The sequence below is a fragment of the Ambystoma mexicanum genome, chromosome 4q (genome assembly GCF_040938575.1).
Source record: "Ambystoma mexicanum isolate Mex_15411 chromosome 4q, UKY_AmexF1_1, whole genome shotgun sequence".
NCBI classification, from domain to species: domain Eukaryota; kingdom Metazoa; phylum Chordata; class Amphibia; order Caudata; family Ambystomatidae; genus Ambystoma; species Ambystoma mexicanum.
In genome coordinates, this window is record NC_090928.1 from 85,967,057 (window position 1) to 85,991,819 (window position 24,763).

The 24,763-nt window shown below is 41.7% G+C and overlaps 1 protein-coding gene across 5 annotated transcripts in view; it reads right to left on the minus strand.

Moving 5' to 3' along the window:
• Positions 1–19,901: 19,901 nt before the first annotated feature.
• The window catches only part of TPD52L1 (TPD52 like 1), a 1,079,922-nt gene continuing 1,075,060 nt past the window's right edge, over positions 19,902–24,763 (minus strand). For all 5 annotated transcript variants that reach the window (XM_069607517.1, XM_069607515.1, XM_069607519.1 and 2 more), the window contains one exon: positions 19,902–23,160. In XM_069607517.1, coding sequence (XP_069463618.1) covers positions 23,026–23,160 — 135 coding nt within the window. In that variant the 3' untranslated portion in view covers positions 19,902–23,025. The remainder of the gene's footprint in view (positions 23,161–24,763) is intronic.

The window sequence follows — 24,763 nt, forward strand, 5'->3', positions numbered from 1 at the left end:
CATCTGCACGCTGTAGCTCTGATTCGTTTCCGCATGTCCTCCCTTCCTCTTGCGCTGCAACGACTATATTTTCTGTATCCGCATAGACAGCACGGAATGAGGCTCCATCGTCTCCCTGAAACATAGTACTTTCATTACTATGTATCAAAATATTGTTAGCATAAAACACACATGAGGACGAACACACAGGTACATCTCAACAGCCAAACACGATTTAAACATTGTGTGCAACAATCAAAGGACAAGTATTCGACCAGTGATGATCTATTTCAATGGAACTGTCAGTATCCATACCTCTGGCTCTGCATGGACTGCCATGAATGGTTGTATTGGAGAGGAGGCATCCGCATCTCCCTGAAACACAGTACTTGCATTAGTATGCTTTTCAATATTGGAAACACAACACACACTTGGGGTCGACGGCACAGGTACATATAAAGAGATAACCACAAATGATGCATTGTCCAAAAGAATCAAGGAAAATCCAAATATGATCACATTTCATCGACTTATTTCAACAATTCCTTTACATCTGCATCATCTAAATGAGATGTTGTGATTGTGGTGGAAGCTCCGTCGTCTCCCTGAAACACAGTACTTGGATTAGTATGGTTTTCAATATTGGAAACATAACACACACTTGGGGTCGAACGCACAGGTACATATAAAGAGATAACCGCAAATGATGCATTGTCCAAAAGAATCAAGGAAAATCTAAATATGATCACATTTCATCGACTTATTTCTCCGATTTATTTACATCTGCATCATCTAAATTGGATGTTGTGATTGTAGTGGAAGCTTCGTCGTCTCCCTGAAACACAGCACTTGCGTTAATAGGGAAGAAAGTATAGCAAATGGAATCACGTTATATGATCACGCATGATGGAGCTGTCATTATCCATACCTCGTGCTGCTGAAGAATATCTATGGATGTTGCAAATGTAGTGCGCACTTCCGAAAGCTGTTGCGCCGATTCGTATACGCATGGTCCCGCTTCCACTTCCCCTTGAATTACTTGAATGTCAGGCTCTGCATCAAGTGCAGGGGTTGACGCTCCATCAACTGCCTGAAACATAGTACTTGCATTAGTGAGGATTACAATAGTGAAAACATAACACACACCTGGGGTCGACAGCACAGGTACTTTTCAACAGCTAACCACGAATGAAACATTGTGTAGAACAATCAAACGACAAGAATTCCAGCTCTGATGATGACGCTCGATGGAGCTGTCAGTATCCATACCTCCTGCTGTTGAAGAACATCTAGAAATGTTGTAGATGTGGCAGACGCTTCAGCATCTCCCTGAAAGACAGTACTTGCATTAGTATGGATAACACTAATTATAACTGAAAACAAACACCAGTGGACGATAACTAAGGTGTATATCAATTGGAAAGCACTAACCAAACATTCGGTAAAATGATTACACGATAAAATAAAAATATTACTTGACATGCATAAAACAGGTCTGTAACGGATTAGCCTAGTAAGATTACCTGATACGCGCTAGAAGTTGTTGATAACTGCGACCACGTCAAGGATGTAGAATGTTCTTGCTTCAGATTCAAGGGATAGTCGAGAAGTTGTAAAGGTAAATTAATGATTGATAATGAAATGCCAATATTAAAAATAGCCATGTAAGGCGACAGAATACTTGTAAAATGCTCAATACAGCACAGTTCCCTGTTCCCATATATATACATTGCGTTTGTGGGTTATGAAATCGAAAAAGAATATATTGGTAAATGTCATTATTCAAAAAACTATACACTCATAACAATGTCGAAATTATTACAAGGGATAGAACACCTACAATATCAATTAATCCGTTCGGATACCTACACACTACCGCAAGGCCTAAAGCTAAATCCGGACACTTGACTCACTGGTGGCGGAATGTGGACGAATAGAGTGGGAATAGCGTTTTCGAGCAATTTCCGTGTCGTTCACCGTTTATTCTTCTTTGTTACCCAAGATGATGTGTACATGTCCAAGGAAAAGTGCCGGCTGCAGATGTGGTATCAATCACCCCTCTTGTCCTGTAAGACTTGTTGGACTCTACTTTCCAGCTCATCCAGTGGATATCCACAATGTTTGACCCATTCTCTTATTCGATCAACAGTTTTCGGGAATACATGCATTGTAGTGCCTTCAGATTTAGCATGGGTCTTCGAAGGGCAACCGCTAATCGAACAGGCAGGCATTGTTCATAAATCTGAAAAGTAAATATCGACATTATTATACAATCTTCAAGAATAAAGATTTGATACAAAAGTAAATGAATCATACAATGATCAATGCAAGGTTTGTTTTGGTCGCAGGAACTATACCAGTTCATTATGTGCGGCTTAGTATTTGCATAAGTTGCAGAAATGTATAAATGATGTGACTAAAAACTGAACATGTGACTCATCCCTTGGATGTTCTGTATTGCACGAGAAGGAAACATGCTTACATTATAGACTGGACCCCCGAAGGGTGCAATTCGATGACAATAGACACAGATGAAAATAAATAGATCTATTGATAGCATAGCAATGGAAACTCAAGTCAATAGCAATGAGACCAATGAACCTAGCACTATTGTGTACTCAACTTGCAAATAGATAGAAATTTAAAAATCTGCGAAATATGACTAGGATACATGGCCTTACCTTGACCAACAAACAGTTGGATTCAGCAAGCAGAGCAGTATGTTGCAGGAGAATAGGTGGGTGGCCACAGGTAGCACACTGATGGGTTTGCTCTAAGCGGTCACAGAAGTTCACAGATAGCACGACGACGAGCAGATTAGCTTAGATCTCAGTGGTTGCCAGGTAACACGTTCAGGAGTTGACTTGCAAAGCACAAAGATGTTCTCATGAGACATATCAAGTGGTTTATAAAGTATTAGAAACAGGGGTGTGTTTGTGAATGAATGACGTATGTATGTCGTGGTCTTAGGGGGGCGGCCTGCTTCAAGGAGAGGCCTGGCTGGAGACACGGGGTCTGAGGAGGCCATGTAACCGATGGCCCCTTGTCGTGGGACACCTTTTGAAGTGTACATGTAGTTTGGCACCTTGGCCTTTCGGGCCCCTGACAGCGCGCATCCACTGGCGCGAACCACCTTTGATAGAGGGTGGGTGGGATGAATGGGCCTGGGGCGTGCAGATAAGGCACAGGAAGATTGCTGAATGGAGACACACTTATGTGGATTGCAGGGGGGCGGCCTGCTTCAAGGGGAGGCCTGGCTGGAGACACGGGGTCTGAGGAGGCCATGTGACCGACGGCCCCTTGGCGTGGGACACCTTTTGAAGTGTACATGTAGTTTGGCACCTTGGCCTTTCGCGCCCCTGACAGCCCCCCATGCCAGCGCGCATCCACCGGCGCGAACCGCCTTTGATACAGGGGGGTGGGATGGATGGGCCTGGGGCGTGCAGATAAGGCACAGGAAGATTGCTGAATGGAGACACACTTATGTGGATTGCAGGGGGGCGGCCTGCTTCAAGGGGAGGCCTGGCTGGAGACACGGGGTCTGAGGAGGCCATGTGACCGATGGCCCCTTGGCGTGGGACACCTTTTGAAGTGTACATGTAGTTTGGCAGCTTGGCCTTTCGCGCCCCTGACAGCCCCCCATGCCAGCGCGCATCCACCGGCGCGAACCGCCTTTATATCAATATATAGTATATCGTCTTTAAATCAATGATAGCATATCGTTGCTTATCAATAACAAATGCCACATACCGGAGATTCTTGTGAGCACAGACCCACACTTCAACCGGTGTATTATAGTGGTCAAGACCCAAGGCCTGTATAATCAATGGTAATTGTTAGTATAGACATATGTGTGACTTTTCTTGAGACATAACCCACTGAAAGACTTTGAACAAGTGTTATTTAGTGCATGCATTATCGAGAATATGTTATGTTAGCTTAGATAGATAGTGACCACCCTGCTTCACAGCGACCAGACCTTCACCCATTCGGAGCACAGATGTCTGACGTCCATCCTTGAATGGAGACACACTTGATTCATTTAAAAAATCAAAACAACCGTTGTTAAAATATATGTGGTGTTTTATTTTGTATCTTATTTTGATGACACAAAAATACAAGACTTTAAACATTGTACAGTTCAGGTTGCAGCACAGTGAGAGAAAATCCACTGTACTGACCGCTGTCACTCGGGAACGTTTCTCTAATGGCACGAACGGCACAGGTGGGTATCACTCTTCGAACGCGGTGCCCAAGCCTCCCGTGGAGCCACCATGTAAAGGAACGATAGGCCACCAGCCTGTACCACCTGTGAAAAGGAATGAAACAAACTGTTTTTAAATGACCAAGATAAGTTTAATAAACGTTTGTTGTCAATGACAATTCTTGTAACTAATGGCATTCTGCACGGACAAATGCTATCTAGACAATGCACACTATTGAACGACTTACATGCGCTACAATGATATGTAGATGTCATTTTGGATATAGTAGAAGAACATGAAATAGGAGTGGCATGACAAGCAGAGTATACTTACTCGTTACTCGGTTTACGAGGACGAACAGTTGCGCTAAGTTCGTGCATAAGCACCATCATTATTCTCAACACGGCCCGTGTGAGGCAGGCTGCCCTGAAGTCTGGCAGCTCAGTGATGCATTGCGGTCGTGGCTCGCCTTCCGAAATGTAGGCCAGGCATCCCGAGTTTTCTCGGCAGCAGCAGTTCTCCTCCTCGGTCGGCATTAGCTCGCACCGATTGCATGTGCACCAGGTGGAGACGCCGTCCATTCGACTAGGCCCAGGCTCTTCATCTGTTGATTCGTCCTGCCAACTGCCATCCGAATCCCCATTGTTTTCGCGTGCTTCCCTTTCCAGTAGTTCCTCCTCGGTATACTCGGGCTCGTACATGTAGGGCATTATTGTAGCCATTGTGTGTTAAACAAACTAAAATAATTTATAGCGGTGGTACTGGTATCTGTTCACACGGGCTACAAGCGGCGAAGGTAGCTGACCAGAGCACTGAAACGAGTCACAGAATACTCAAAGTAACACAGAGAGAGGAATGGAATCGAAAATCTGCTGCTGTGTGTTGTGAAACGGTCTGTTTATACTTATTGAGGAAAGAGGCGTCCTGCCATTTCCATGGAGACACGTCATTAGCTGAAGCGCAGCGAATGTTGACACGAGACGTGCTTTGGCGTTGGAAAATGGGCGGTACGAGTCTGCTGATGACAGGCTCAGGGGCGGGGGAATTGATTTAGTGCCGCAAAAGCAGGTCAGCCACGGCGATGGGGGAAAAGATAGGATTATCAGAAAATGGCGGCTCCCTGGTGCTTGTTTTCGCGTGCGTTTAATGGACGAAAACTCGGGTAAGGTCCATAGGAAAGTTTTCTAAAATCGAGCCACTTAGGCTTAAAAAAACATGGCCGACCCAAAGGGACAATAACATTTTTTACTAGACCATGCCTTTAAGAGCCTGTGCTATTTCGGCCACACTATATGGGGCAGAGATTTGGGGCTATTCTAATTTACATAGTCTAGAGACCAAAGAAATGAATATTCTGAAAAGATGATTCGCTGTAAGCAAAAGTACTGCAACACTTCCCATGCGTTTAGAACAGGTAATACATTACCAAACTACAGGCCTGGAGACACCTCCCAATCTCACTACACGGTAGAATTGCCATTCTTAAAATGATTCTACTCCCAAAACTGCTATACCTATTTGTAAACATACCTATATGGCCGGGTAAGGAATTTTTCTCCAAACTTCGATCCATGGCAGTGTCATTCCTTTGGAACGGAAAGGTGGCCAGGATTGGGTGGGAAAAGATGATAGAACCACATGAACAAGGGGGAATAGCAGCACCAGATTTTGAGCTCTATTACATGGCGGCGCAGGCGCAGTTCGCAAAACATTGGTATGACGAGGCGGGCAATTCACCCCACACGTGGATAGAAGAGTATACTACTACACCCACAGACATTGGGTCAGTTATCTTTGATACAAGACACAAGGACTTGTGTAAATTTGACCCTGTTAGCTGCACAGTGAGAGCCTGGGGGCCATATGCAAGGAACTGGACATTGAGATCCCATATAACCCAGAGGCCCCGTTATGGAAATACCCAAATATTCCCCCCACATTCGACATCAGCATCCAGGAAGCCTGGGACCCCGATACAGAGATGAAGGTGGGAGATATGCACATAGCCGGGAAGTTCGTGACCCTTGTTGTATTCTTGAGGGGTATGGGAGGAGGGTCCCTCCGAACATTACAGTACTATCGGATGAGGTCCGCATTTCAAGCACACTGGCCATCCTTCCCTGATGAACCCCCCCTCCCACCCGTGTATACAACTGGTTACAACACAAGGAGGGCTGGGAATCTCCAAGTTGTATACGACGATACAGACCCACACTCCTACGACCAACCGAGTAAAAGAGAAATGGGAAGCGGATATGAAAATGCTAATTCCTGAAGAGAAATGGGTAAGATACTGTACGCTTACAAGAAGGGTGTCCCTCAATGCGGGATTGCGCCAAATACAGTTTTAAATCCTTAACAGACTGCACTGTACCTCGGCCAGAATTGCTAAATTCACGCCGGGTGATACAGGTGACTGCCCCAAATGTAAGTCCCCGCAAGCGGGATCCTATCATATGTACTGGGAGTGCCCGGTTGTGGTTCGATTCTGGGAGAGGGATGCAGCTATGCTGACAGAATTTACACAAATCCCCCCGTATTTGTCTCCCCAAAAATACTTGTTCGGGGATATTGGGAAATGTTCCGAAAAAATCAGAAGGCTGTTTAATGTGTCATGTGCTATTGCCAAAAAATGTATACTGCAATCATGGAAAAGCCCGAACTCCCCTACCATGAATACCTTTTTACGCAAATTAACCTATGCAAATGAATGCGAGGAACAATATGTGCTAACCCAACCGAGCATGAGTCGACCAAAGGACATCGGGAGCCCCTTCAGGGCGTATTTATGTGACTTGTCCTCGGATAACGAAACAGCTATGTAGACTGTAAATTATCGAACATTTGGTGAAGACATTGTTGTACGTAGGACCATGTGATGTATTGATTGGGTGCCACTGTAACTGCTGAGACCTTAATAAAAAGTTGTTTAAAAAAGAAAAAAAAAAAAAACAGGTAATACATGGATCTGTATACAATGCGAAAGAAAAAACACTATTATATTGGCACAAAATATGGACCTCATAATATCTAACATCCTACCGAAAATTCATAGAGGGCGTTTTAATCCAAAAATGGGGCGCAAAATCTACCATGGGTACGGTATATATACGGGTGCTAGCTACTACATTTGAACTCAATATTTGCTACTCTTTAACAAATTAATTGACCCCAAATGTCAAAGCCAAAATCATTCAGAACTATAAGAAATGGCTTTATACAACTTAAATAGCACAGACAAACACCACTGATCTGGAAATCAAAACTTATTTTGGTTTTGACATATTTAGAATCCATTGAAGACAGAGTTGCAAAAAATGTATACTTGAGGCGCCGACTGGGCAACTTACCATTAGCCACAGTGACAAAAACGTGGGCAGTTAGAAATTCAGATATATGCAATAATTGTCAAAATAAGAGAGAAGGCTTGCCGCACGTTCGCTTTTGTCCATTGTATGCAGATCTAAAGGGGAAATGGCTCCTTCCAATATTGATTCATTTATTTATATACAGGAAGGAACAGTGCTCGTTTGATCACAAGAGAACGTGCAATAGATAAGAAATCCGATTTGACAGGAAGCAGTGATCTTCTTAAAATGGAGTGAGTTTGAGGGACATTGTGACCAGGTTGTGGAGGGGAGTAAATGGAACACTCACTGGGGACAATACTTAAGTGGACACAAATAAATGAAGTACAACCAACTTTGGAAATGCTTTAAGTGCAGGTAGGCAGTACGGCCAGATGTTGTTGGGATGTGACCATGATGGGTGAAGTGCTAGAGTGGAGTCAGAGAAAGTGAGTGACAGAGGCAGGTTAGATGTGAGGGAAACATGTTAGCTAGAAGGCAGATGAGAGGTAGGTTAAGAGGGTTACTTGGAGGCAAAGAGGTAGGCTTTTAGTTTGGTTTTGAAAAAATCTGTGTGGACTGTTTCTCAGGTTGTCTGGCAGAAGAGAATTTCATGCAAGTGAAGCAAGAAGAGAGAAAGAGTAGAAGCGAGAGGAAGCACACAGAGAGCCAGAGAGTAGTCCAGAAGGCAGAGTAGAAATTATGAGAATGCTTGCAGAGTTGGATAGAGGAGAATAGATACCTTGATGCCTTACTTTGCATAGATTTGTGAACCAGGAGAAGAAATCAGCCATCTAGCCTTGTGACGGAATGAGGAAGTAGAAATGAAGTGAGAGAGCTCAAAGAGAGTCCTGGTACCAAAGTTAATGATCTTGTTGAGAGGGCAAAAAGCATAGGTTGGGATACCAAAGAGAATTCTGGCACATAGTCAAGTTTAGAGAAGACAAGAGTGGTTAAGAGATGCTTGATGGTGTTGGCAAAAGGAGGTGCCTGATTTTTCTAATATTTAAGACATTGCAGCGAGCTGCTGTTCCAGTTTTGGAGATGAAAGTAGAGAAGGTGTGAGAAGGGTCGTAGATGATGACAAGGTTTATAGCTGAATATTTAGAGGCTGCGGTAGAAATACTGTTAGAGTGGCCGTCCAATGTATTTGAAATGAGGTAACCTGATGCCGTCTGTTTATGTCACAAAGTATTTATTCATATAAGTTATATCCATGCAGCCCCTAGCCTTCCAGCCTCCTTCATCTCCTTCCACAAACTGTTATTTCTGGAACCCACAATGCATCACAGTGATACCACACACTCCATATTCCATTTCATTTTCCCAGTTATCCTATTACCTCCCTGCCAAGATATAACCCATTCCACTCCTTCCTCATTCACCCCAATCATTCTTCTGCAACTCCTCACCTTTGCCACTCTTTCCAGATTCCACACTTGACCGCCTCCGATTCTTACTGGAGCCCTCATCACCTTTTCAACCTTTACAGGCTCACTGTACAATAGATCACCTTTACTTTTTACAACCATTTTCTTTATTCTCACCCAATCTACCACCCACACCAACATGGTCGCACTTTCTCTCTTTTCATTTGCGCGTGTTAGGTGCTCCTCCCTCATCCTTCCTCCTCAACACACACTTCTGACACACTGCTCCTTCTAAGCCAGGAAGGACAACCATTTGTTTTTCCCTTTCTCCCTCTCATCAGTCCGAAAGGGCTCAACGCCGTTGAGGCATGCAGTGACATCCTTTGAACAAACATTCGCTCTCTCACACACTCCTTCCCGCTTCTCCCACATGCTCACACCAACTCAATAGCCTCCATCAAGAGCCTGTTAACCTTTTTCACCATCCCATTATACTCCGCATGATATAGAGCAGTCCTCTTATGTACAATCCCACACGTCTTCAGATATTCGCTCATAACCTTCCCCACAAATTTCATTTCAGCATCCATAAGCACACTAATTGGATACTCTTCCCTTTCAAATATATCCCCCAAAAAAACGAATCACTGCTCCCGCAGTTTCTGCCCTCACAATTTTAAATTCAACCCACCTTGACAACAGGTCTACCACCACCACAATAAATGTACCCTATCCAACATCCACCAGACCTAACAAATCCTTAGAGATCTCATCCCAGACCCCTTTTGGCACATCTGCTTTAATCAGTGGCGGGAACTCGCCATCACATGCTATACTTCCTTCTCAGACTCACTACACAACTCCAATCTCTTCTCTATAGCTCTATCAAAACCTGGCCACTAATAACCTTCTCTTAACACCACTTTTGTTCTTGTAATAAAGGTGTGGCCTTCGTGGGCAATACCGATCAATCTTTCCCTTATTGATTTGAGCACAACCGCTTTTCCCCACCTATATACCAATCCTCTTTGAACGCTTAACTCCTCTCTCACCTCCCAGTACGCTCACTCTTTGCCTTCCAACCTCCATTTCTGCAGCCATCCAAACTCAACCCCTCATATAGCACAAAACATTTCATCTGCCACAATCCCTTATTCCCATTCCGACCTTCCAATAACACCATTGTGTGTCACAAATACTTGTTCAGTAGTTTATTATAGCACTGAGGGTTATCTTCATCTTTACATCCTTTTCGGCTTTTCTCAGAATATAGAGCACTTCTCTGAGCATCCACGGGTCCTGCTAGCTAGGCTTGGTGCCTCCAGAAAGCCTTTAGAAGAAAGGACCGCTACATGTGCGACTCATGCATGTCTCCACAACGTCCTCACAGGATGTCATAGCAACCCGGCCGATGCCGGTTGCCGAAGGAAAGAACAGCCTGCTATACACACTATGCATTGTCTTCTTCAGCGCCACTGCAGTCACCAGCTCATCACTCACCAGCTCATCACTCACCAGCCTGCAGGGCACAGCAGCAGATGCTACATCATCCGGACGTCGCACTACTGACTCCACGTCTGTACGCAGACACTCCGTCTGCGCTTGATACTCGTAGGATGCCAGAGTCTTGCTGGATACACGATGCCAGGGGCTACCGCTCTCGTCTCAGCTTGTCCCCAAATGAAATGAGGTAGCCTATGTGAGAAACCTGAACGTGTCTCACTTGCTAGTCCCCGGGGTTCTGTCATCCAGGTGGCCAGGAAACGGCCATCGCTATTGGATCCATTTCCTTGGGTGGACCAGTGCGGAGGATCACCTGTATGAGGGGTCTTCAGGGAGTGAAAGTGGGACGCTGATGGGTGAGACGCTGTACCCCTTTCTTATAATGCCTTTTCCCCGAACTACCTCGTAGGATACTCAAAAGTTCTACCACCCTTTTCCAACACAAACACTTTCCTACACCGAGACAAACAATGGACCAACACCTTTTACCTGACATGTCCCAATGCAATGGTCAGGCAAAAACAGGCAACATCATAAAGTCTGCCATTAAGAAGAACTGGAGGACTCTGACAAGTGATTCAAGAGTTGAGCACCTATTCCCAGAATTACCAGTATTTGCCTAGAAAAGGAGCTCTATTTTTACAGACCATCTAGTCAAAACTAGACCAACAATTAGACCACTGTCATCATCATGAAAAGGCACATTTCCCTGGCTCCATTGCAGCAACTGTGGCTTTCTGACTAAAGGTGACACTATTAATCATCCACGCACAGGTGAAAAAATTAAGATCAACTGTTTCGCAACATGTGATACACCTGACATAATCTACACCATCAAATGCCTGTGAGGCGTATACGATGTGCGACAATCCAAAAGACAAGGAAAATTACGGTGGAATGAGCACAGGTCATGCAGCAGGACAAACAGCACTAATTCTGCAGTAGCATGCCACTAGCATGAGAAGAAACACAACATCAGTGAAATACGGTTCCAAATAGTGGATGTGGTCATGAAATGCAAAACACATGAAAATATCAACATTCATCTGGACCAGAGCGAAATCTACTGGATAGACCATTGTGATTCTCTCCCTCCATGTGGAATTAATGAAGAGAGAAATTATGCAGCCGATCAAGTGGCACAGCGAGTAGAGCGCTCGCTTTGACATCCAGTGCAGAGCCTGCTAATGCAGGTTCGAATCCCGGCAGGGCCAAACTCAGCCTTTCATCCTTCCGAGGTCGATAAATGAGCACCACACACCGTGAGTAATAATAAGCAGCGCTCAGATACCTCAGGGTTCGTAGCACTATATAAATGCCGAATTATTATTATTATACCTGTTACCTATGATTAGAACTGATATTGACCTGTATACCAATTGTAGGTGCAGAACATTAGTACATCCCAAATGTGTTCTCATGAAGGCAAACAGAGGATTTACAAAATGTACCAGTTCCTACATTATTTGGCAATAATCACACTGAATGAGTGTTTCTTTTGCAACTATTGTATATTAGTCGCTAATGCACTAATGCACTTCGACATCATGAAGATGATCTACCAAACACGATCGATTTACATAAATTACTCATCATATAGCGCTTGCATAAAGCATACCGCCAGTAGATTTCAAACTTTGCAATATATAATCATTAGTCGCTAAGGTAGCAATGAGTTTTGAAATTACGTAGATGACACACGAAGCAACACTTCTTACTTTGATCGATTATTTGAATACATTACTTACCACTCATCACATGTACACAGCGCACTGGATCTGCTAATAGATTTCCAACTACACGATAAACCATCATTAGCGGCCAATGTAGTAATGTGCTTTGATAGTATGTAGATGATTGACTAAGAGGGATAGATATTTCCTTCCACGATTGATTAGACCGATTATTCTGTAAGTGCTTTATATTTACAAAGAATATATACGAAGTGGGACACACACTTCCTTCTTCGATTGATTATTCACCACACGTCTCTTGCAAACAGCGTACTGCTAATAGATTTGCAACTTCACGATATAACAATTATCCGCTAATGTAGTAATGTACTTTCACATTATGGAGATGACTCACTAAGTGTGGTCGATACTTCCTACCCCGTCCGATTGAACAGATTACTCAATATATATCGCTTATACAAAGCCTACTTCAAGCAGATTTCAAACTTTGCGTTACATTGCCATGGCCATGGCCATGTTCCCATTGTCCATGGAGATGGGGTCAGCGGGACACGAGATGTACGTGATGGACTTGTGTCTCGGCACGTGGGGCATCACGTTGCCTAGCAACGGTGACTGCAAAACATCAAAATATTCCATGGCTCAAACGGACGCGGGATTCCATCCTATGGGTGCGCGTCCTTTCAGGCTATTGAGGTAAGAAAGATGTCTGAGAACCCTTAACCTCTAGATATCATTACCCCAACTACGAGAATGTTAACAAAGCAATCCTTTTGCTCTTAGGTGAACTACCCCTTTAGGGCGAAGACGCAGACTCCAGGTAATTTTCCAACCTTGGAATCTTCAACCTTGAAGTTTCTGCGCAGACATGTAATTTTTCATATAATGATCATACCAAAGGCAATTTAATCCTTAGCCTCATTCACTCGTCTATTTCACATATACCATAAGGCTTTGCCTTATTCATTTGAGACAGGCTAAATGGCCTTTCAGCAAGGTAATTATCATGTGCAAATTAATAACATTCACTGGCGTCATTTATTTAGATCAGCACTGATTTCTAAACATGCACAAACTCATTCTTTGCCTTATTGTGTCCCATTGTATGCACTTTCTGACTCAGACTCACTATGGTATGTAAATATTGATTAATTACGTTGTGCTTTGCGTTAATAGATGTACAAATTGCTATCATGCACTGTTAATTAACGGTGTGTCCTAGCCCTAATGACGGACTTGATCCGAAATGCATTGGCACACTACAATGGCGACACTCATTATCTGGATGCACGTTTGCCTTTTAAGCAATTAAAAAATGTAAAGAACTTCACATTTTCATTGAATCTATGTATTGACAATTGTAGCATATGTGTCAAATTGAACACAAATAACTACAGCAGCTTTTTTCCAAGTGCACGGCATGAGCATAGCTCGAACTAGCATTTTTTCTTGTTCCTTTTTATACTAATAGATGTAACCTGCCAAGGCCTCAAGGCATGCTCCGATTACCTTAATTACTAGTACAAGTACAACATAACCGACCATAGTAATGCCCACCCAAATCCTTCCAGAGTTAGGCAATTAACCATAACTATGCTCACCTTACAGCCCTTTCCCTTCCCCACAGGGATAAAAGGCAGAGCACAAAAGCACACTAGGAGCAAGGCCAAACACACAAGGAAGCAGCTATTCTGGCCCGGCAGTTCAAACGGAGAAGGAAGGCAGAGAGACCTGGAGAGACAACGAGGCGGGAGTTACTCTTGCCCTTTCCACCTCAGGCCCGCAAAGCCTCTGAAAGGGAAATCATAAGATTGAGACATCGAGCTGACATGTGGTGTGACAAGTGTCAACGGCACACTGGGCTCTCCCGTGCTGATAATCAAAGTGGGGAGAAGCGCTTGCCACTGTGGTGCTGTCCTTGACTCCCAAGATAAGAAAACTCCCACAGTTCAGAACAGCCTTTGTGTCGAAGAAGACTGATAGTAAACCGAGCAGTGCTGGGCCCAAGGATGCAGGCGACAACATTGTTAAGAGAAGAACTTGTGTAATTGAACATTCAAGAAACTATCAAAAGGTTCAGAAGCAGAGTGGTCCGGCGTTGCAGGGGCACTCATTCGAAGGACTCTGACTTAAGGCTGCATGGGGTTGTGATGTTGGTTGAAACTACAAAGACCAAGAGGCCTTAGAAGAGGCTAGTGTAAAGTGTCAAAGTGGTCCTACTAGGTTCGAGCCAAACCCTTTGTACACTCGAAAGTCTTTGGCACACGAGAGAAAACAGATTGACCTGTGAAAGTGGCAAATATAAACCTGATTTCTACAAATCGGGGTAACAAGGGACACACTCAAAGCCCAGGGATTAATAGAACTGTGTGTAGTCTGACTGGAGGCTTTAAGGGAAGCCTGACTGGGGCTTTAAGGGAAGCCTGGCTGAGGGCTAAGACCCGAGCATAAATAAAAAGAAGAAGTAGTGAAGAGACATTGTGATGACAAATGTGAACCCGGCTGAGCTATGTCTACAATGCTGGCAAATGTGAACCGGGCTGAGGAATGCCAGTGAATTGAGAGTAACTAGTGATCTATCCGAGAACATTGTGACAAGTGTGAACCCAGGTGAGGGATGTCCACAATTGATAGTTGCTGAAAAGAACATTAAGATAGTTAAGTGATACATTTTGAGTGAAAGACCGTAGTGAACCCGATTGAGGGAGGCTAACGTTGCAAGTAGGTTCAGAGCCTGGCTGAGGGGGAACCAAGGGGCGAAGAGTAGTCACCCAACGTCTAAAGATTACCAAAGGAACTTTTGTTTGTTTATTGTTTTGGTACAGCCGGCCTTCTAAGGCAAGAGACTTTTGCAGGAAAGAGACTTGGCCCCGAAAGGTCCTGGCATCATTGAAAGGAACTGTAACCTTGTGCTGGCAAGGCCCAGGAGGGTTCTGTACTCAAAGGTCCTGCCTTGTCCCGTGCTATAAAAATGGGGAAGGGAGATCCAGTGATACCATCCTGACTTATCATTTGGTGAACACTTCTTTCTTTTCTTGAGAACATTATCCCACACTATTTTGTAAGTTATTTGTAAGGATTGACAATCGTTTTTATAGAATAGGCCCTTTTTATTTGACAAGACCCCACTAGGACTGTTTTATTATTTGATAGGCGTAGCTTGCTCCCATCTTAGATTTAGGTTTAGTTTAGGTGTTTTTCTCATTCTAAAGTTTAATAAAAACCCTTGAACTGTGATCACTTGTGTCTGTCTTTACTGTTGCCACCATGAGTTCCTTACACCTAACACCGTCTGGTTATGTCACAACGTATTTATTCATACAAGTTATATCCTTGCAGCCCCCACAATACATCACAGTGGCTCTACACACTCCATATTCAATTTCGCTCTCCCAGTTATCCTGCCACCTCCCTTCCAAGATATAACAGTATACTAAACCCAAAGAGATCCCACACTGTGGGCATTATGTCAATACTTAATGAGAAAATGGTGGGTCAGGAAGACATATTTAGAAATTCTTTAATCTGGAATATACAAAGTTTATTTCACAGGTGAATTTTGTTATTAATATGAAATGTGAAAATTTTGAATGTCACAATCTTAAAGACAAGAAATATGTTTTTAAAATGACAAACGTATATTGTTGATTTTATGGTTTGACCAAAATAAATCAATTACAACAAATATTCATATTTCTGTCTTTACTTTCCCTTTGCAAAATGTTGGTACTTCCCTGTTTCATTTCACAAACTACATATTCATAATGCACCATCTGGCAGTTCTCATTACCTGGCTATTCCTGTGCAGCAGTCTCAGAATCAAAATCACCAGAAGCCCTAGAGAAAGTGCTGCTTTCACTGTCTCAGGCCCAGAGAAGGGTGGAAGCCAATTACCTTCAGGTCTGGTGCTCTGGGTGCTGCTAACAAGCCTGCCTGAGCACAAGGTGGGTCAGTATTTAAGCAGCTGCCTGCAGCAGCACGTGGCTCCTGCATTGAGTTCACTGCCAGTGAACCTTGGATTTCTGTTGTGTTATATTACTGCTGTTTCAAGAACCTGCTCCAGTTCCAGTGTCCTGTGCTTCCTGCCATGCAGAACTGCTTCTCTGCCTGCACTACCCTGTCTTCTGCCATGCAGCCCTGCTCCCCTGATTGCAGTTCTCTGTTCTCTGTCTGCAGTTCAGTGCTAGTATTTCTAGTCCAGACTTTACCTGATCTTTATCCACAGTTCAGTCCTCCATTTGAATGCAGTACTTATATTCTAGTTTACAACTGTGCTTAGTTTCCGGTCTTCTGGCTTGCTCTTACATCCATTTCTCTGCTCTGAACCTTGCTGTCTTTGACTGCTTGCTCTTCCCTGGATATATCTACTACTATGTTTGTCCTCACTTGGGCTTGTTTAATTCCTTTGTACATACTTGGTTGCTGGTTTTCCCAGCAGGCAATCTCTGTCCCATTCCTTTGTTGTGTCTTAATATTAGCCCTTTGCCATATTTGTTAACAGTGTGCTGGTTCCTGAGTCAGGTGGCAGTCACTGGGCCTCATTACGAGTCAGGCGTTAAGGGTTTTACGGCGCCGTAAACCGTGCCGACCCTTAACGCCTGATTACAAGGTCCCTTTGCGGGATGGTGATTTTAACGCCTGCTTTTTGCAGGCGTTAAAAACCATGCCGCAAAGGGACCTTGGTGCTAAGTACGGTGCCGCAATTTGCGGCACCGTACTTAGCGCCTTCCCCATTCCCATTATGCCCTATGGGGCAAAAATGGGAATGGGGAAGGGCCATGGCGGAAGGGGGAATTACCACTCCGCCAACCTCGAAATGGGGTGGTAATTCCCCATTCCGCCATGGTGGAGTCGGAAAGTTACCGGCATGGACCATGGTGCTATTAGCACCATGGTCCATCCGCCAGGGTCGTAATGAGGCCCACTGTCCCGTTCCTGCTGGACATGTACAGACTTCAGTCAGGTGAGTATTGTTTCATTGTTTGTGCCTTAGACACATACGCCAACTCCTGCTTCTCTTTTTCATGAGCATTGAGTTGCCCTGTAATAACAAGATCAGAAGGTTAGAGTTTCCCCTGAACTGTGTAAAACTCTTCCACCATTCTGCGTACACCCCTAGTAAGAACCTAACGTGCTAGTCTTAGTTGTATTTCCTGCTCCTGTCTGTTCACTGCTTTTGTTGCCCATCTGTAGTTATTGCCTATCCTTGTTTACACTCCAGTCTCTTGTGCATTAGTTTTCCCTGTCCTCATGCCCGTGTCACATAGTAACAATTTCACACTGCAAAAAACGTCAGGTGACTGCTACTGGATTTGATTGTCATCTTCTATGCTGATTGTTTACAAATGATCATAACATGCAATGACACTACGGCAGTGCTCATGCCAACTTTGATACATTCACTTGTCATAATGGGCTTTACCTAAACACACTGCTTTTGGGTGTAATATTATGGCCAGTGAACTGCCATCTTTTTAAACATGGAATGCTACATGTGTTTTGAAGATAACAGAATGTGCAGTTTTTGCTGCATAAAAGTTGAAAGCGACTGTTTCGAACATTATAAGAACAAATGCAAATTATGATATTCGGGAAAGCTACATCGTGAGTACAGCTGTTTGTCCGAGTAAGTATAACTGAATGCTGTAGAACAGTGTAGTGAAGAGAGAGAAACACTAAGAAAATTCTTTACTATTTCACAGGTGGTGTGCTTCGAAGAAAGCTAACCTCAAATGATTAATGGTTAACGAGAGAAAGATTAAACCTGAAATGAAAATTGAGATTAGAGACATCCAGAAAGAAAATTAATGTTTCATTAAAGATAATTAGGACTACAACAGAATGATTTAATGAATCTTTAATGTATACTGCCAGTTATTAGGAAAGATTTATGAAGTTAGCTTTCCACTAAAGAAATTCCTGGTATTTTGCATGTTGGAGGAAGAAAACATGTTGGGCAAGATTGTTTAACGTTGAGTTTGTATGTAGTAAAAACAAGGTTAACCAATGAGAGAATAGATTGAGGGTGAATGAGAATTGTGGGAAAAGATAAACACTGAGTACAAGTTTAATTTCAGATGCTGACATAAGACAGAAGGATTGGAACCTTGTGAAATAACGAAATTGGAATATATTAGGACATTGTACAAATAGATACAACAATACAACATGTACATAGTATTGAAATGAATTGAAGAAATGTGCACTACTGTAGTTCTATAGATATATGAAAAAGTTGTTAAAGTATATTTTTGTATGATTTATTCAAAAATAAAATTATCTTTCACAAACAGATCACCTGGTGAATAAATTCAAAGATGTTTTTTGTTTGTTTTCTGAACAGTGAATTGCCCTCCACATACACATGAGGGGAACAAAGTGACACGTGTATGCATGAATTTCAAATCAATGGATGTGAAAGAAATTCTGTTCTTCCTCTAAAAGACAGAAGGAGCTGCTTTTTCAAGTGTTTGTTGCATGTATGCCATTTTTGGGCATTCCGCAACAGTGGAATAAACAATCAACCACAATATTGTATACTACTTGACCATTGTGTGATTCCACTCAATGACGTCAGAAAAACAACCAGTCAAATATTTTTCCTTCATTATCCTATCGAAATAGACTAGAAGCGAGAATAGAAAATATAAAATCTGCTGCATTGAAGTAGGGAAAACATTTCTCCGTTGTTATAACGCAGCCATCCACTAGAAAGCAGGTATGCACAATCTGATTAATGGAACTTCAGGATGAATTATTTGATTTTGTAACGGTGCAAATCACCTCAAAATGCATATAAGAAATGTGTAGAAAGTTCTACCAACATCCAATATTCTTGGTAATGGATCCAAAACTGAAATTTCAAGAAGAGCAACTGTTTGGCTGGTGCTGGCTGTCAATTTTCACAAGCTCTTTCGTGTTGAACACAAATTCATGAATCCTCTTATGGGAAATGGCATGGCATGTCCAAAGCTGCAACCCTCTAACATCAGGATGTACCAGATCATGGAATGAGTAATGATAAACTGTTTTACGAAGAAAAAAAATGTTTTGTACCACAAATTGACTAACAGGAAAATGAGGTCATATGAGCACCTTGTTGGGATGCATAGAGCAATCAAAACTAGCTCAGGTAAACCATTCATTCTGGTCAGCACTTGAGAATTATTGTTCGGTGTGGTGTAAAAGAAGCACATACCATGACAAAACTATTCACACTCAATGATGCAGATGAACTGAATACATTATAGCTCAAGTTTTTTATATATCGTAACGGTACACACAGATCAACATCATAGACTGCGTAATTCATTGCAAAATCTTACATAGAGGGACATAAACTACAGGAATTCTAAAATTGTCCAGTTCTTTGCCTAAACAGCATTAATTCTTCAGTCTAAATAGTTGCTTTTAGTTTATAAGGCTTCATCATTTGGTGAATATGCAGAGTGGACAAGGTTTGTAGGCATCTAAAGGGAATTTAGTGTATTTGAATAATTTGCATTTATCTTTGTTCCATAATGTTGCTGCCAATGTGTTACAACATTTCCGTACCAGGTGCAAATAAAGATATATGATAAATATATAACTTATCAGGAACATTTCAAAATTCTGAATGAAACTTCATAATTTTTTCCAGTGACAAAGCATTTCATTAACCTCTAATGTAAAAGAACAAAATAACTTTTTTTGGATAGGGCCTATGCACACAATGGATGGGCAACAATATTTAGACCAAGGAATAAAGGACCACTTTGTAAACCCATCCAAGAGAAAAAAGAAAAAACAATTGTTCAAAATATCTTCCATTTAAAAAGAGCATCGCTTTAATGTCATACATAAAACTACTGATTTGTAATAAGTCAGGTTTTTGAAACTTTTTAAATTTTTGCACATAGATACTGTAAAACAAGCCTACTATCACATAAAAAGTATGTATTTGTTAAATAACAACAATATTGATGACTTGTAATTTATGTTGGATTATTTACTATCTCAGCCATGCTAGGTTCAAATTCTGCAAGTGAAACATACTTATTGCAAGTACATACAAAACACTTCATGTCACAACTCTCCAACATTTCAGATATAAGAAAAAGCTAATAGTATTGACAGTTTAACATTACTTTGATGCTCAAAATGCAAATACTTTAAAATCGTTTTGTATACATGTATTTGTCTTCTGTCACATTTTTTTTATTTTCTATACATTATTTTGGGTGTGGCAAAGAGCACCTGACACCATACTAGGGTGTGTGGTGATCTACTTTCTACAAACTACTGTTAACAAACCGTGCATTTGCTAGTTTCATCAAATGGGGTGATGAAAAGTTTAGGATGCAGCCTTAGTTAGAGGTATCAAGTCTGAAAGATTGGAAATGAATTTGGTCATAGCTTACTTCGGCTATGGATTTGCTAACAGAATAGTTCAGCCTCTTTATAAAGAAACCCTCTTCAGAGTGACCATTTAAAGAAATAAAGCAATCATAAGATGTGATTTTGTCTTTATCCAAACAACATTTTCAATTCCATCACCACTCTGAATGTCCTAAAAGGATGCATCAGGAATTAATGTAAGGAAAAAAGCTTGTTTTCAGTTATGCTGTTTGTTTTTTCTTAGTTTTAATTATTTGCATCAGACTATTAGGATGAAAGTCTGTGTTCCAGTTCATGCTTTGATATGCCAGTTGTAAATGATGAGTGTTCAATATAAAGGAATAGCACATATTTCTTGACTCTCAAAGCAACCAATGACATGTTATCTGGCACATGTAACATGTGAGCTGGCATAGCATTTCATACAAGATTGACTTCCAATCTTCTCTTATCAATTAGAATGCTTTGGATCACAGGAGAATGTGACCTTCTGCTACATGAGCGCGATATGAATATATATTGCACACTCATTACATGCCACATTAAGTGACATTTTAACTTGATTGTCAATAGCTCTAAATGTTCTTAGGAGAACCATGCCTTAGATCCTCTTACACCTTTTTCAATTCTGAATGATGGCAGCGCTAAAGGTAAGCTGGTCTCAATCTAAAAACATGTCAAGTTATGTGAAATAAATGACCACATGCAACATGTACTTGTATAAGCAGCAGCACAATGTCACTGTAGTTAAGAAAAGTTGTCTGCAAATGATGCTATTCCAATAGGGAGCATAATTTAGAATCTGGAGTACAAGTAAAGCTAATTCCACACATCTTGAATCACAAATAACCATGGTGGTAAGCATATTGTTGACATGCATTTGAAAGTTGATGAAAATACAGTGCTCTAAATTAGACGTTGAGGAGTAGTGTACTCACTATTTTTGGAAGTTGTGTGTAAAATAATTTGTAGGATTCTCGAATGGCATATTTTGACACAAGTACAAATATATTTTGATTAAAAAAATAGGCATTTGTCTTGTTATTAAAACATACTTTTAACTAGAAATTTCAAGGCATCCAGGCGTGTTTATGACATAACTTGTATTCACATCAAGCAGCACTAAAGCCGTTGTCCTCTTTGTGGAAGGTACTGATAACGCAACTGGAGTGAGCACATTGCTTGAGCAGTGTAGTTGACATCAAAAGTCGGACCCGAGCATACCTGATGCTCCCTATTTTTCTTTGTTGTGGGTATTGATTTTAGGTAGTAATATAGGAAGGTATGCTTCTTAGCTAGAGCCTGGGAAAATGGCAGCATAATTTGGTCGTAACATAACTGCCATAATGCATATTTCTTGACAAGATGGTGTGTTTGCCAACATTTAGCAATTCCTTGAATGTTATTCACAATGCTGTCCTCTCTTAAAATATTCAAAGTCCATGACATTCTTCATTGTGACATTAAAAGTACTATATTGGGCCACAACTTTTCTTTACCTCACTTGCATTGGATGTATTCATATTGCTAATCTCACAGATGTCCCCTTTTTAGAAGAGACAGTATTGTGCATAGTTAATGCATTATCTTTCACCCTGAAGGTCATTTCTGGTTATTGCCTTTCAATAATAGGGAGTTGCAACCTGTATCTGACCTGAACTATACCTGTGATATTTCTAATGTCGGGTGGTATGATGTGGTTTTATAGCTGCCACCCAATATGTCATCAGAGCAATGTGCTTCATCTTCTTTCGGGAGATCCTGTTATGTGTCCATCTTTGCCTCCCTGCACTTCAGATAAGAGAGTTAGCCAAGAAAGGTCCTATCTGCTCCATGAAAGCCTAAACCACTGTCACATTTTGCTCTTAAAGATTTTCACATTTTTGACTGTGCACGCCATCTTGTTGACATTTTTTCAAATAATAGTATGGTAGTTCACAATCTAAAAGAAACTTAATTTAACTTGGTAGTTTGTAATCTAAAATAAAAATTGAATTTGATTGCTTAAACTTGATATAGTCATTTGCTTGATATGTTTTATTTGAAATCCAAACTTTCTATCTAATTAGAGATATGTTTACCAAGTTTTGGGGCTTCGACAAAGGGGTCTAGAATGGGGTGACAAATGAAATGTAACTTTGGTTATTTTGTTCAATTATTCAAATATTTTGGTGATTTAAAAAAAGATGTATAAGATGTGGCTCAAGAATGATACCAATGTATAATCAAAATGGACATCAGAATATACGTTCTGCGAGCTACTGTACAGCATGGCACACAATATCTGTAACAACGAATGGTCATTCATAACATACACTTATACTGATAAAGCAATACCATTGTTCAAGCCTCTCTATTAGGGTAATCATTCAGTAAATGACTGCTTTTCTGCTTGTATGAAAAACAATGCTAAATGACCAATCTTAGATGCCTTTTTTCTGTCTTCTAGAATCGAAAGAAGCAAAGATAAGTTTGTACGCATATGTATTTGAGTGAGCATGTCGATGGCAAGTAGTTTCCACACTGGCTATGAGTGAGGTTTGGCTCCAACTTAACACTGGATGGCCTCTTCATCCTCGGGCAATTCAGTTCCTGCAACGGAGGAACTCTGAGCACTAGCATGTGCAGTGGAGTTTAGAACTTCTTCAAAACTTCCTCCAACATTACTTGGTCCTCCAACTTTGGTCTGAAATGCAGAAGTGGAAAGTAGAAACATTAACTTACCATCCTTTTTTTTTTTTAAATGTGCATTTTATCATTAGTGAGTGTAAAGGTTTCAGCAGAACACAATAAATAGATATTATCAAAGCAAGATAACTAGTTTGCAAAATAAATATATCGTACTGACAGGAAATTATCAAGCTGAAGACAAAAGCTTTCCGTAAAGTTATCTGCCCTCAAGCACAAGGGGACATCTTTCCATATTTTGCGGGCTTGAAGGGAAAACCTGCATTGCCACTCAACAGATGTGCATTGGTGAACCTCTGCTCTTTCTTAGTGGAATGTTTGAAGACCTGACTTGTATAGCCTCAGGAACATTGCCATAAAGCCGTTTAAGGGCAGGTACATACATTACAAAAAATATTCAGCCAGGCGCCAAAACAAATCGTCTCTAGATTTTAATATCTTTTCATGGTGCCGAAGGGATTGGATCAGTCTAACAGCAGTTTTTTGTGCCACGTACAGTCTGCTGTTCTGTGTTTTTGAAGAGGTCAATCCTGGAAATAATTGAGGTGAATCACATAGTTCACCTCAACGAGAGGGAGAAATCACATAGCAAAGGTTACCATAGGTGGGGCATTGGAACAAATTATCCCGATCTAATAAAGCAGTCACAAAACATTGAACTATACGGGCTGAAAAAAGATGGTATACATCAATAAAATCTTAATTGCTAAGTGCATACATGGCAGATTGGAAAAAGGTTGTGCTAAGGGAGCGTTTCATGTAAAAGCTCTATGGTGAAATCAGCCAAAACATAACCCCCATCAGTATCTTGACAGAATACTGTCCCTGTTGCGGTATGTGATTGTTTCTGATGTTACAGAGAATAAGCATTTTTGTATTGTGTTAAGTCAGAATCAGGAGACGGACAACTAATTCTAGTTTTGCCTATAGACCTATTATTCAAGAAAAACTCCCTACTCTCGCCCTAAACTCGGTTCCCTAAACTAAAAGAAAGAAAAGGGTTGGAAAGGGTGCATGTCAGGTGGTTGACCAAATGAATGTTGTCCTCCGTCCAGAAACCTATATAGCCTGGTTCTCTCCTACCACTATAAAGAAACAAAACCTAATGAAAAGGATGAGGGCTTCCAGCCCCAGCATGGCTTGCTTCCGACCCACATTGTAACCGCTTACAATGCAATGCTTGTTCCAGCATGGATTAACTCCCCAATGCTTCTTCCTGAGAAACAAAGTCTCTCTAGGATGATGGGCCTATGGTCTAAAGACTTTGCACAAAGTCTCTTTCAAACAATGTCTCAGGTGACTTGATCTCTCTCGGCTTGCTTCAGAACTGCTTTGGTTCCAGACCCTCCCTGGGGTCTCTGGGCTAAACATTCCTTTCAGAAAGATCTCAGGCGCTTGGGTCCCTCTCGGCTTACAATGGAAATGTTTTGGTTCTCTGCCCTCCATGGGGTACTGTGTTCTTTGGGCTCTCAGCCCCTTTTTGTATTCAGTTTATCTTTCCCCCTTTGAGGGGGTATTTGGATTCTTGCCTTGACTCATGCTGGATAGTGGTTTGGCCCAGCTAAGGCCTTTCTCACGCTGGCTCTTAACCCTGCTTGCTG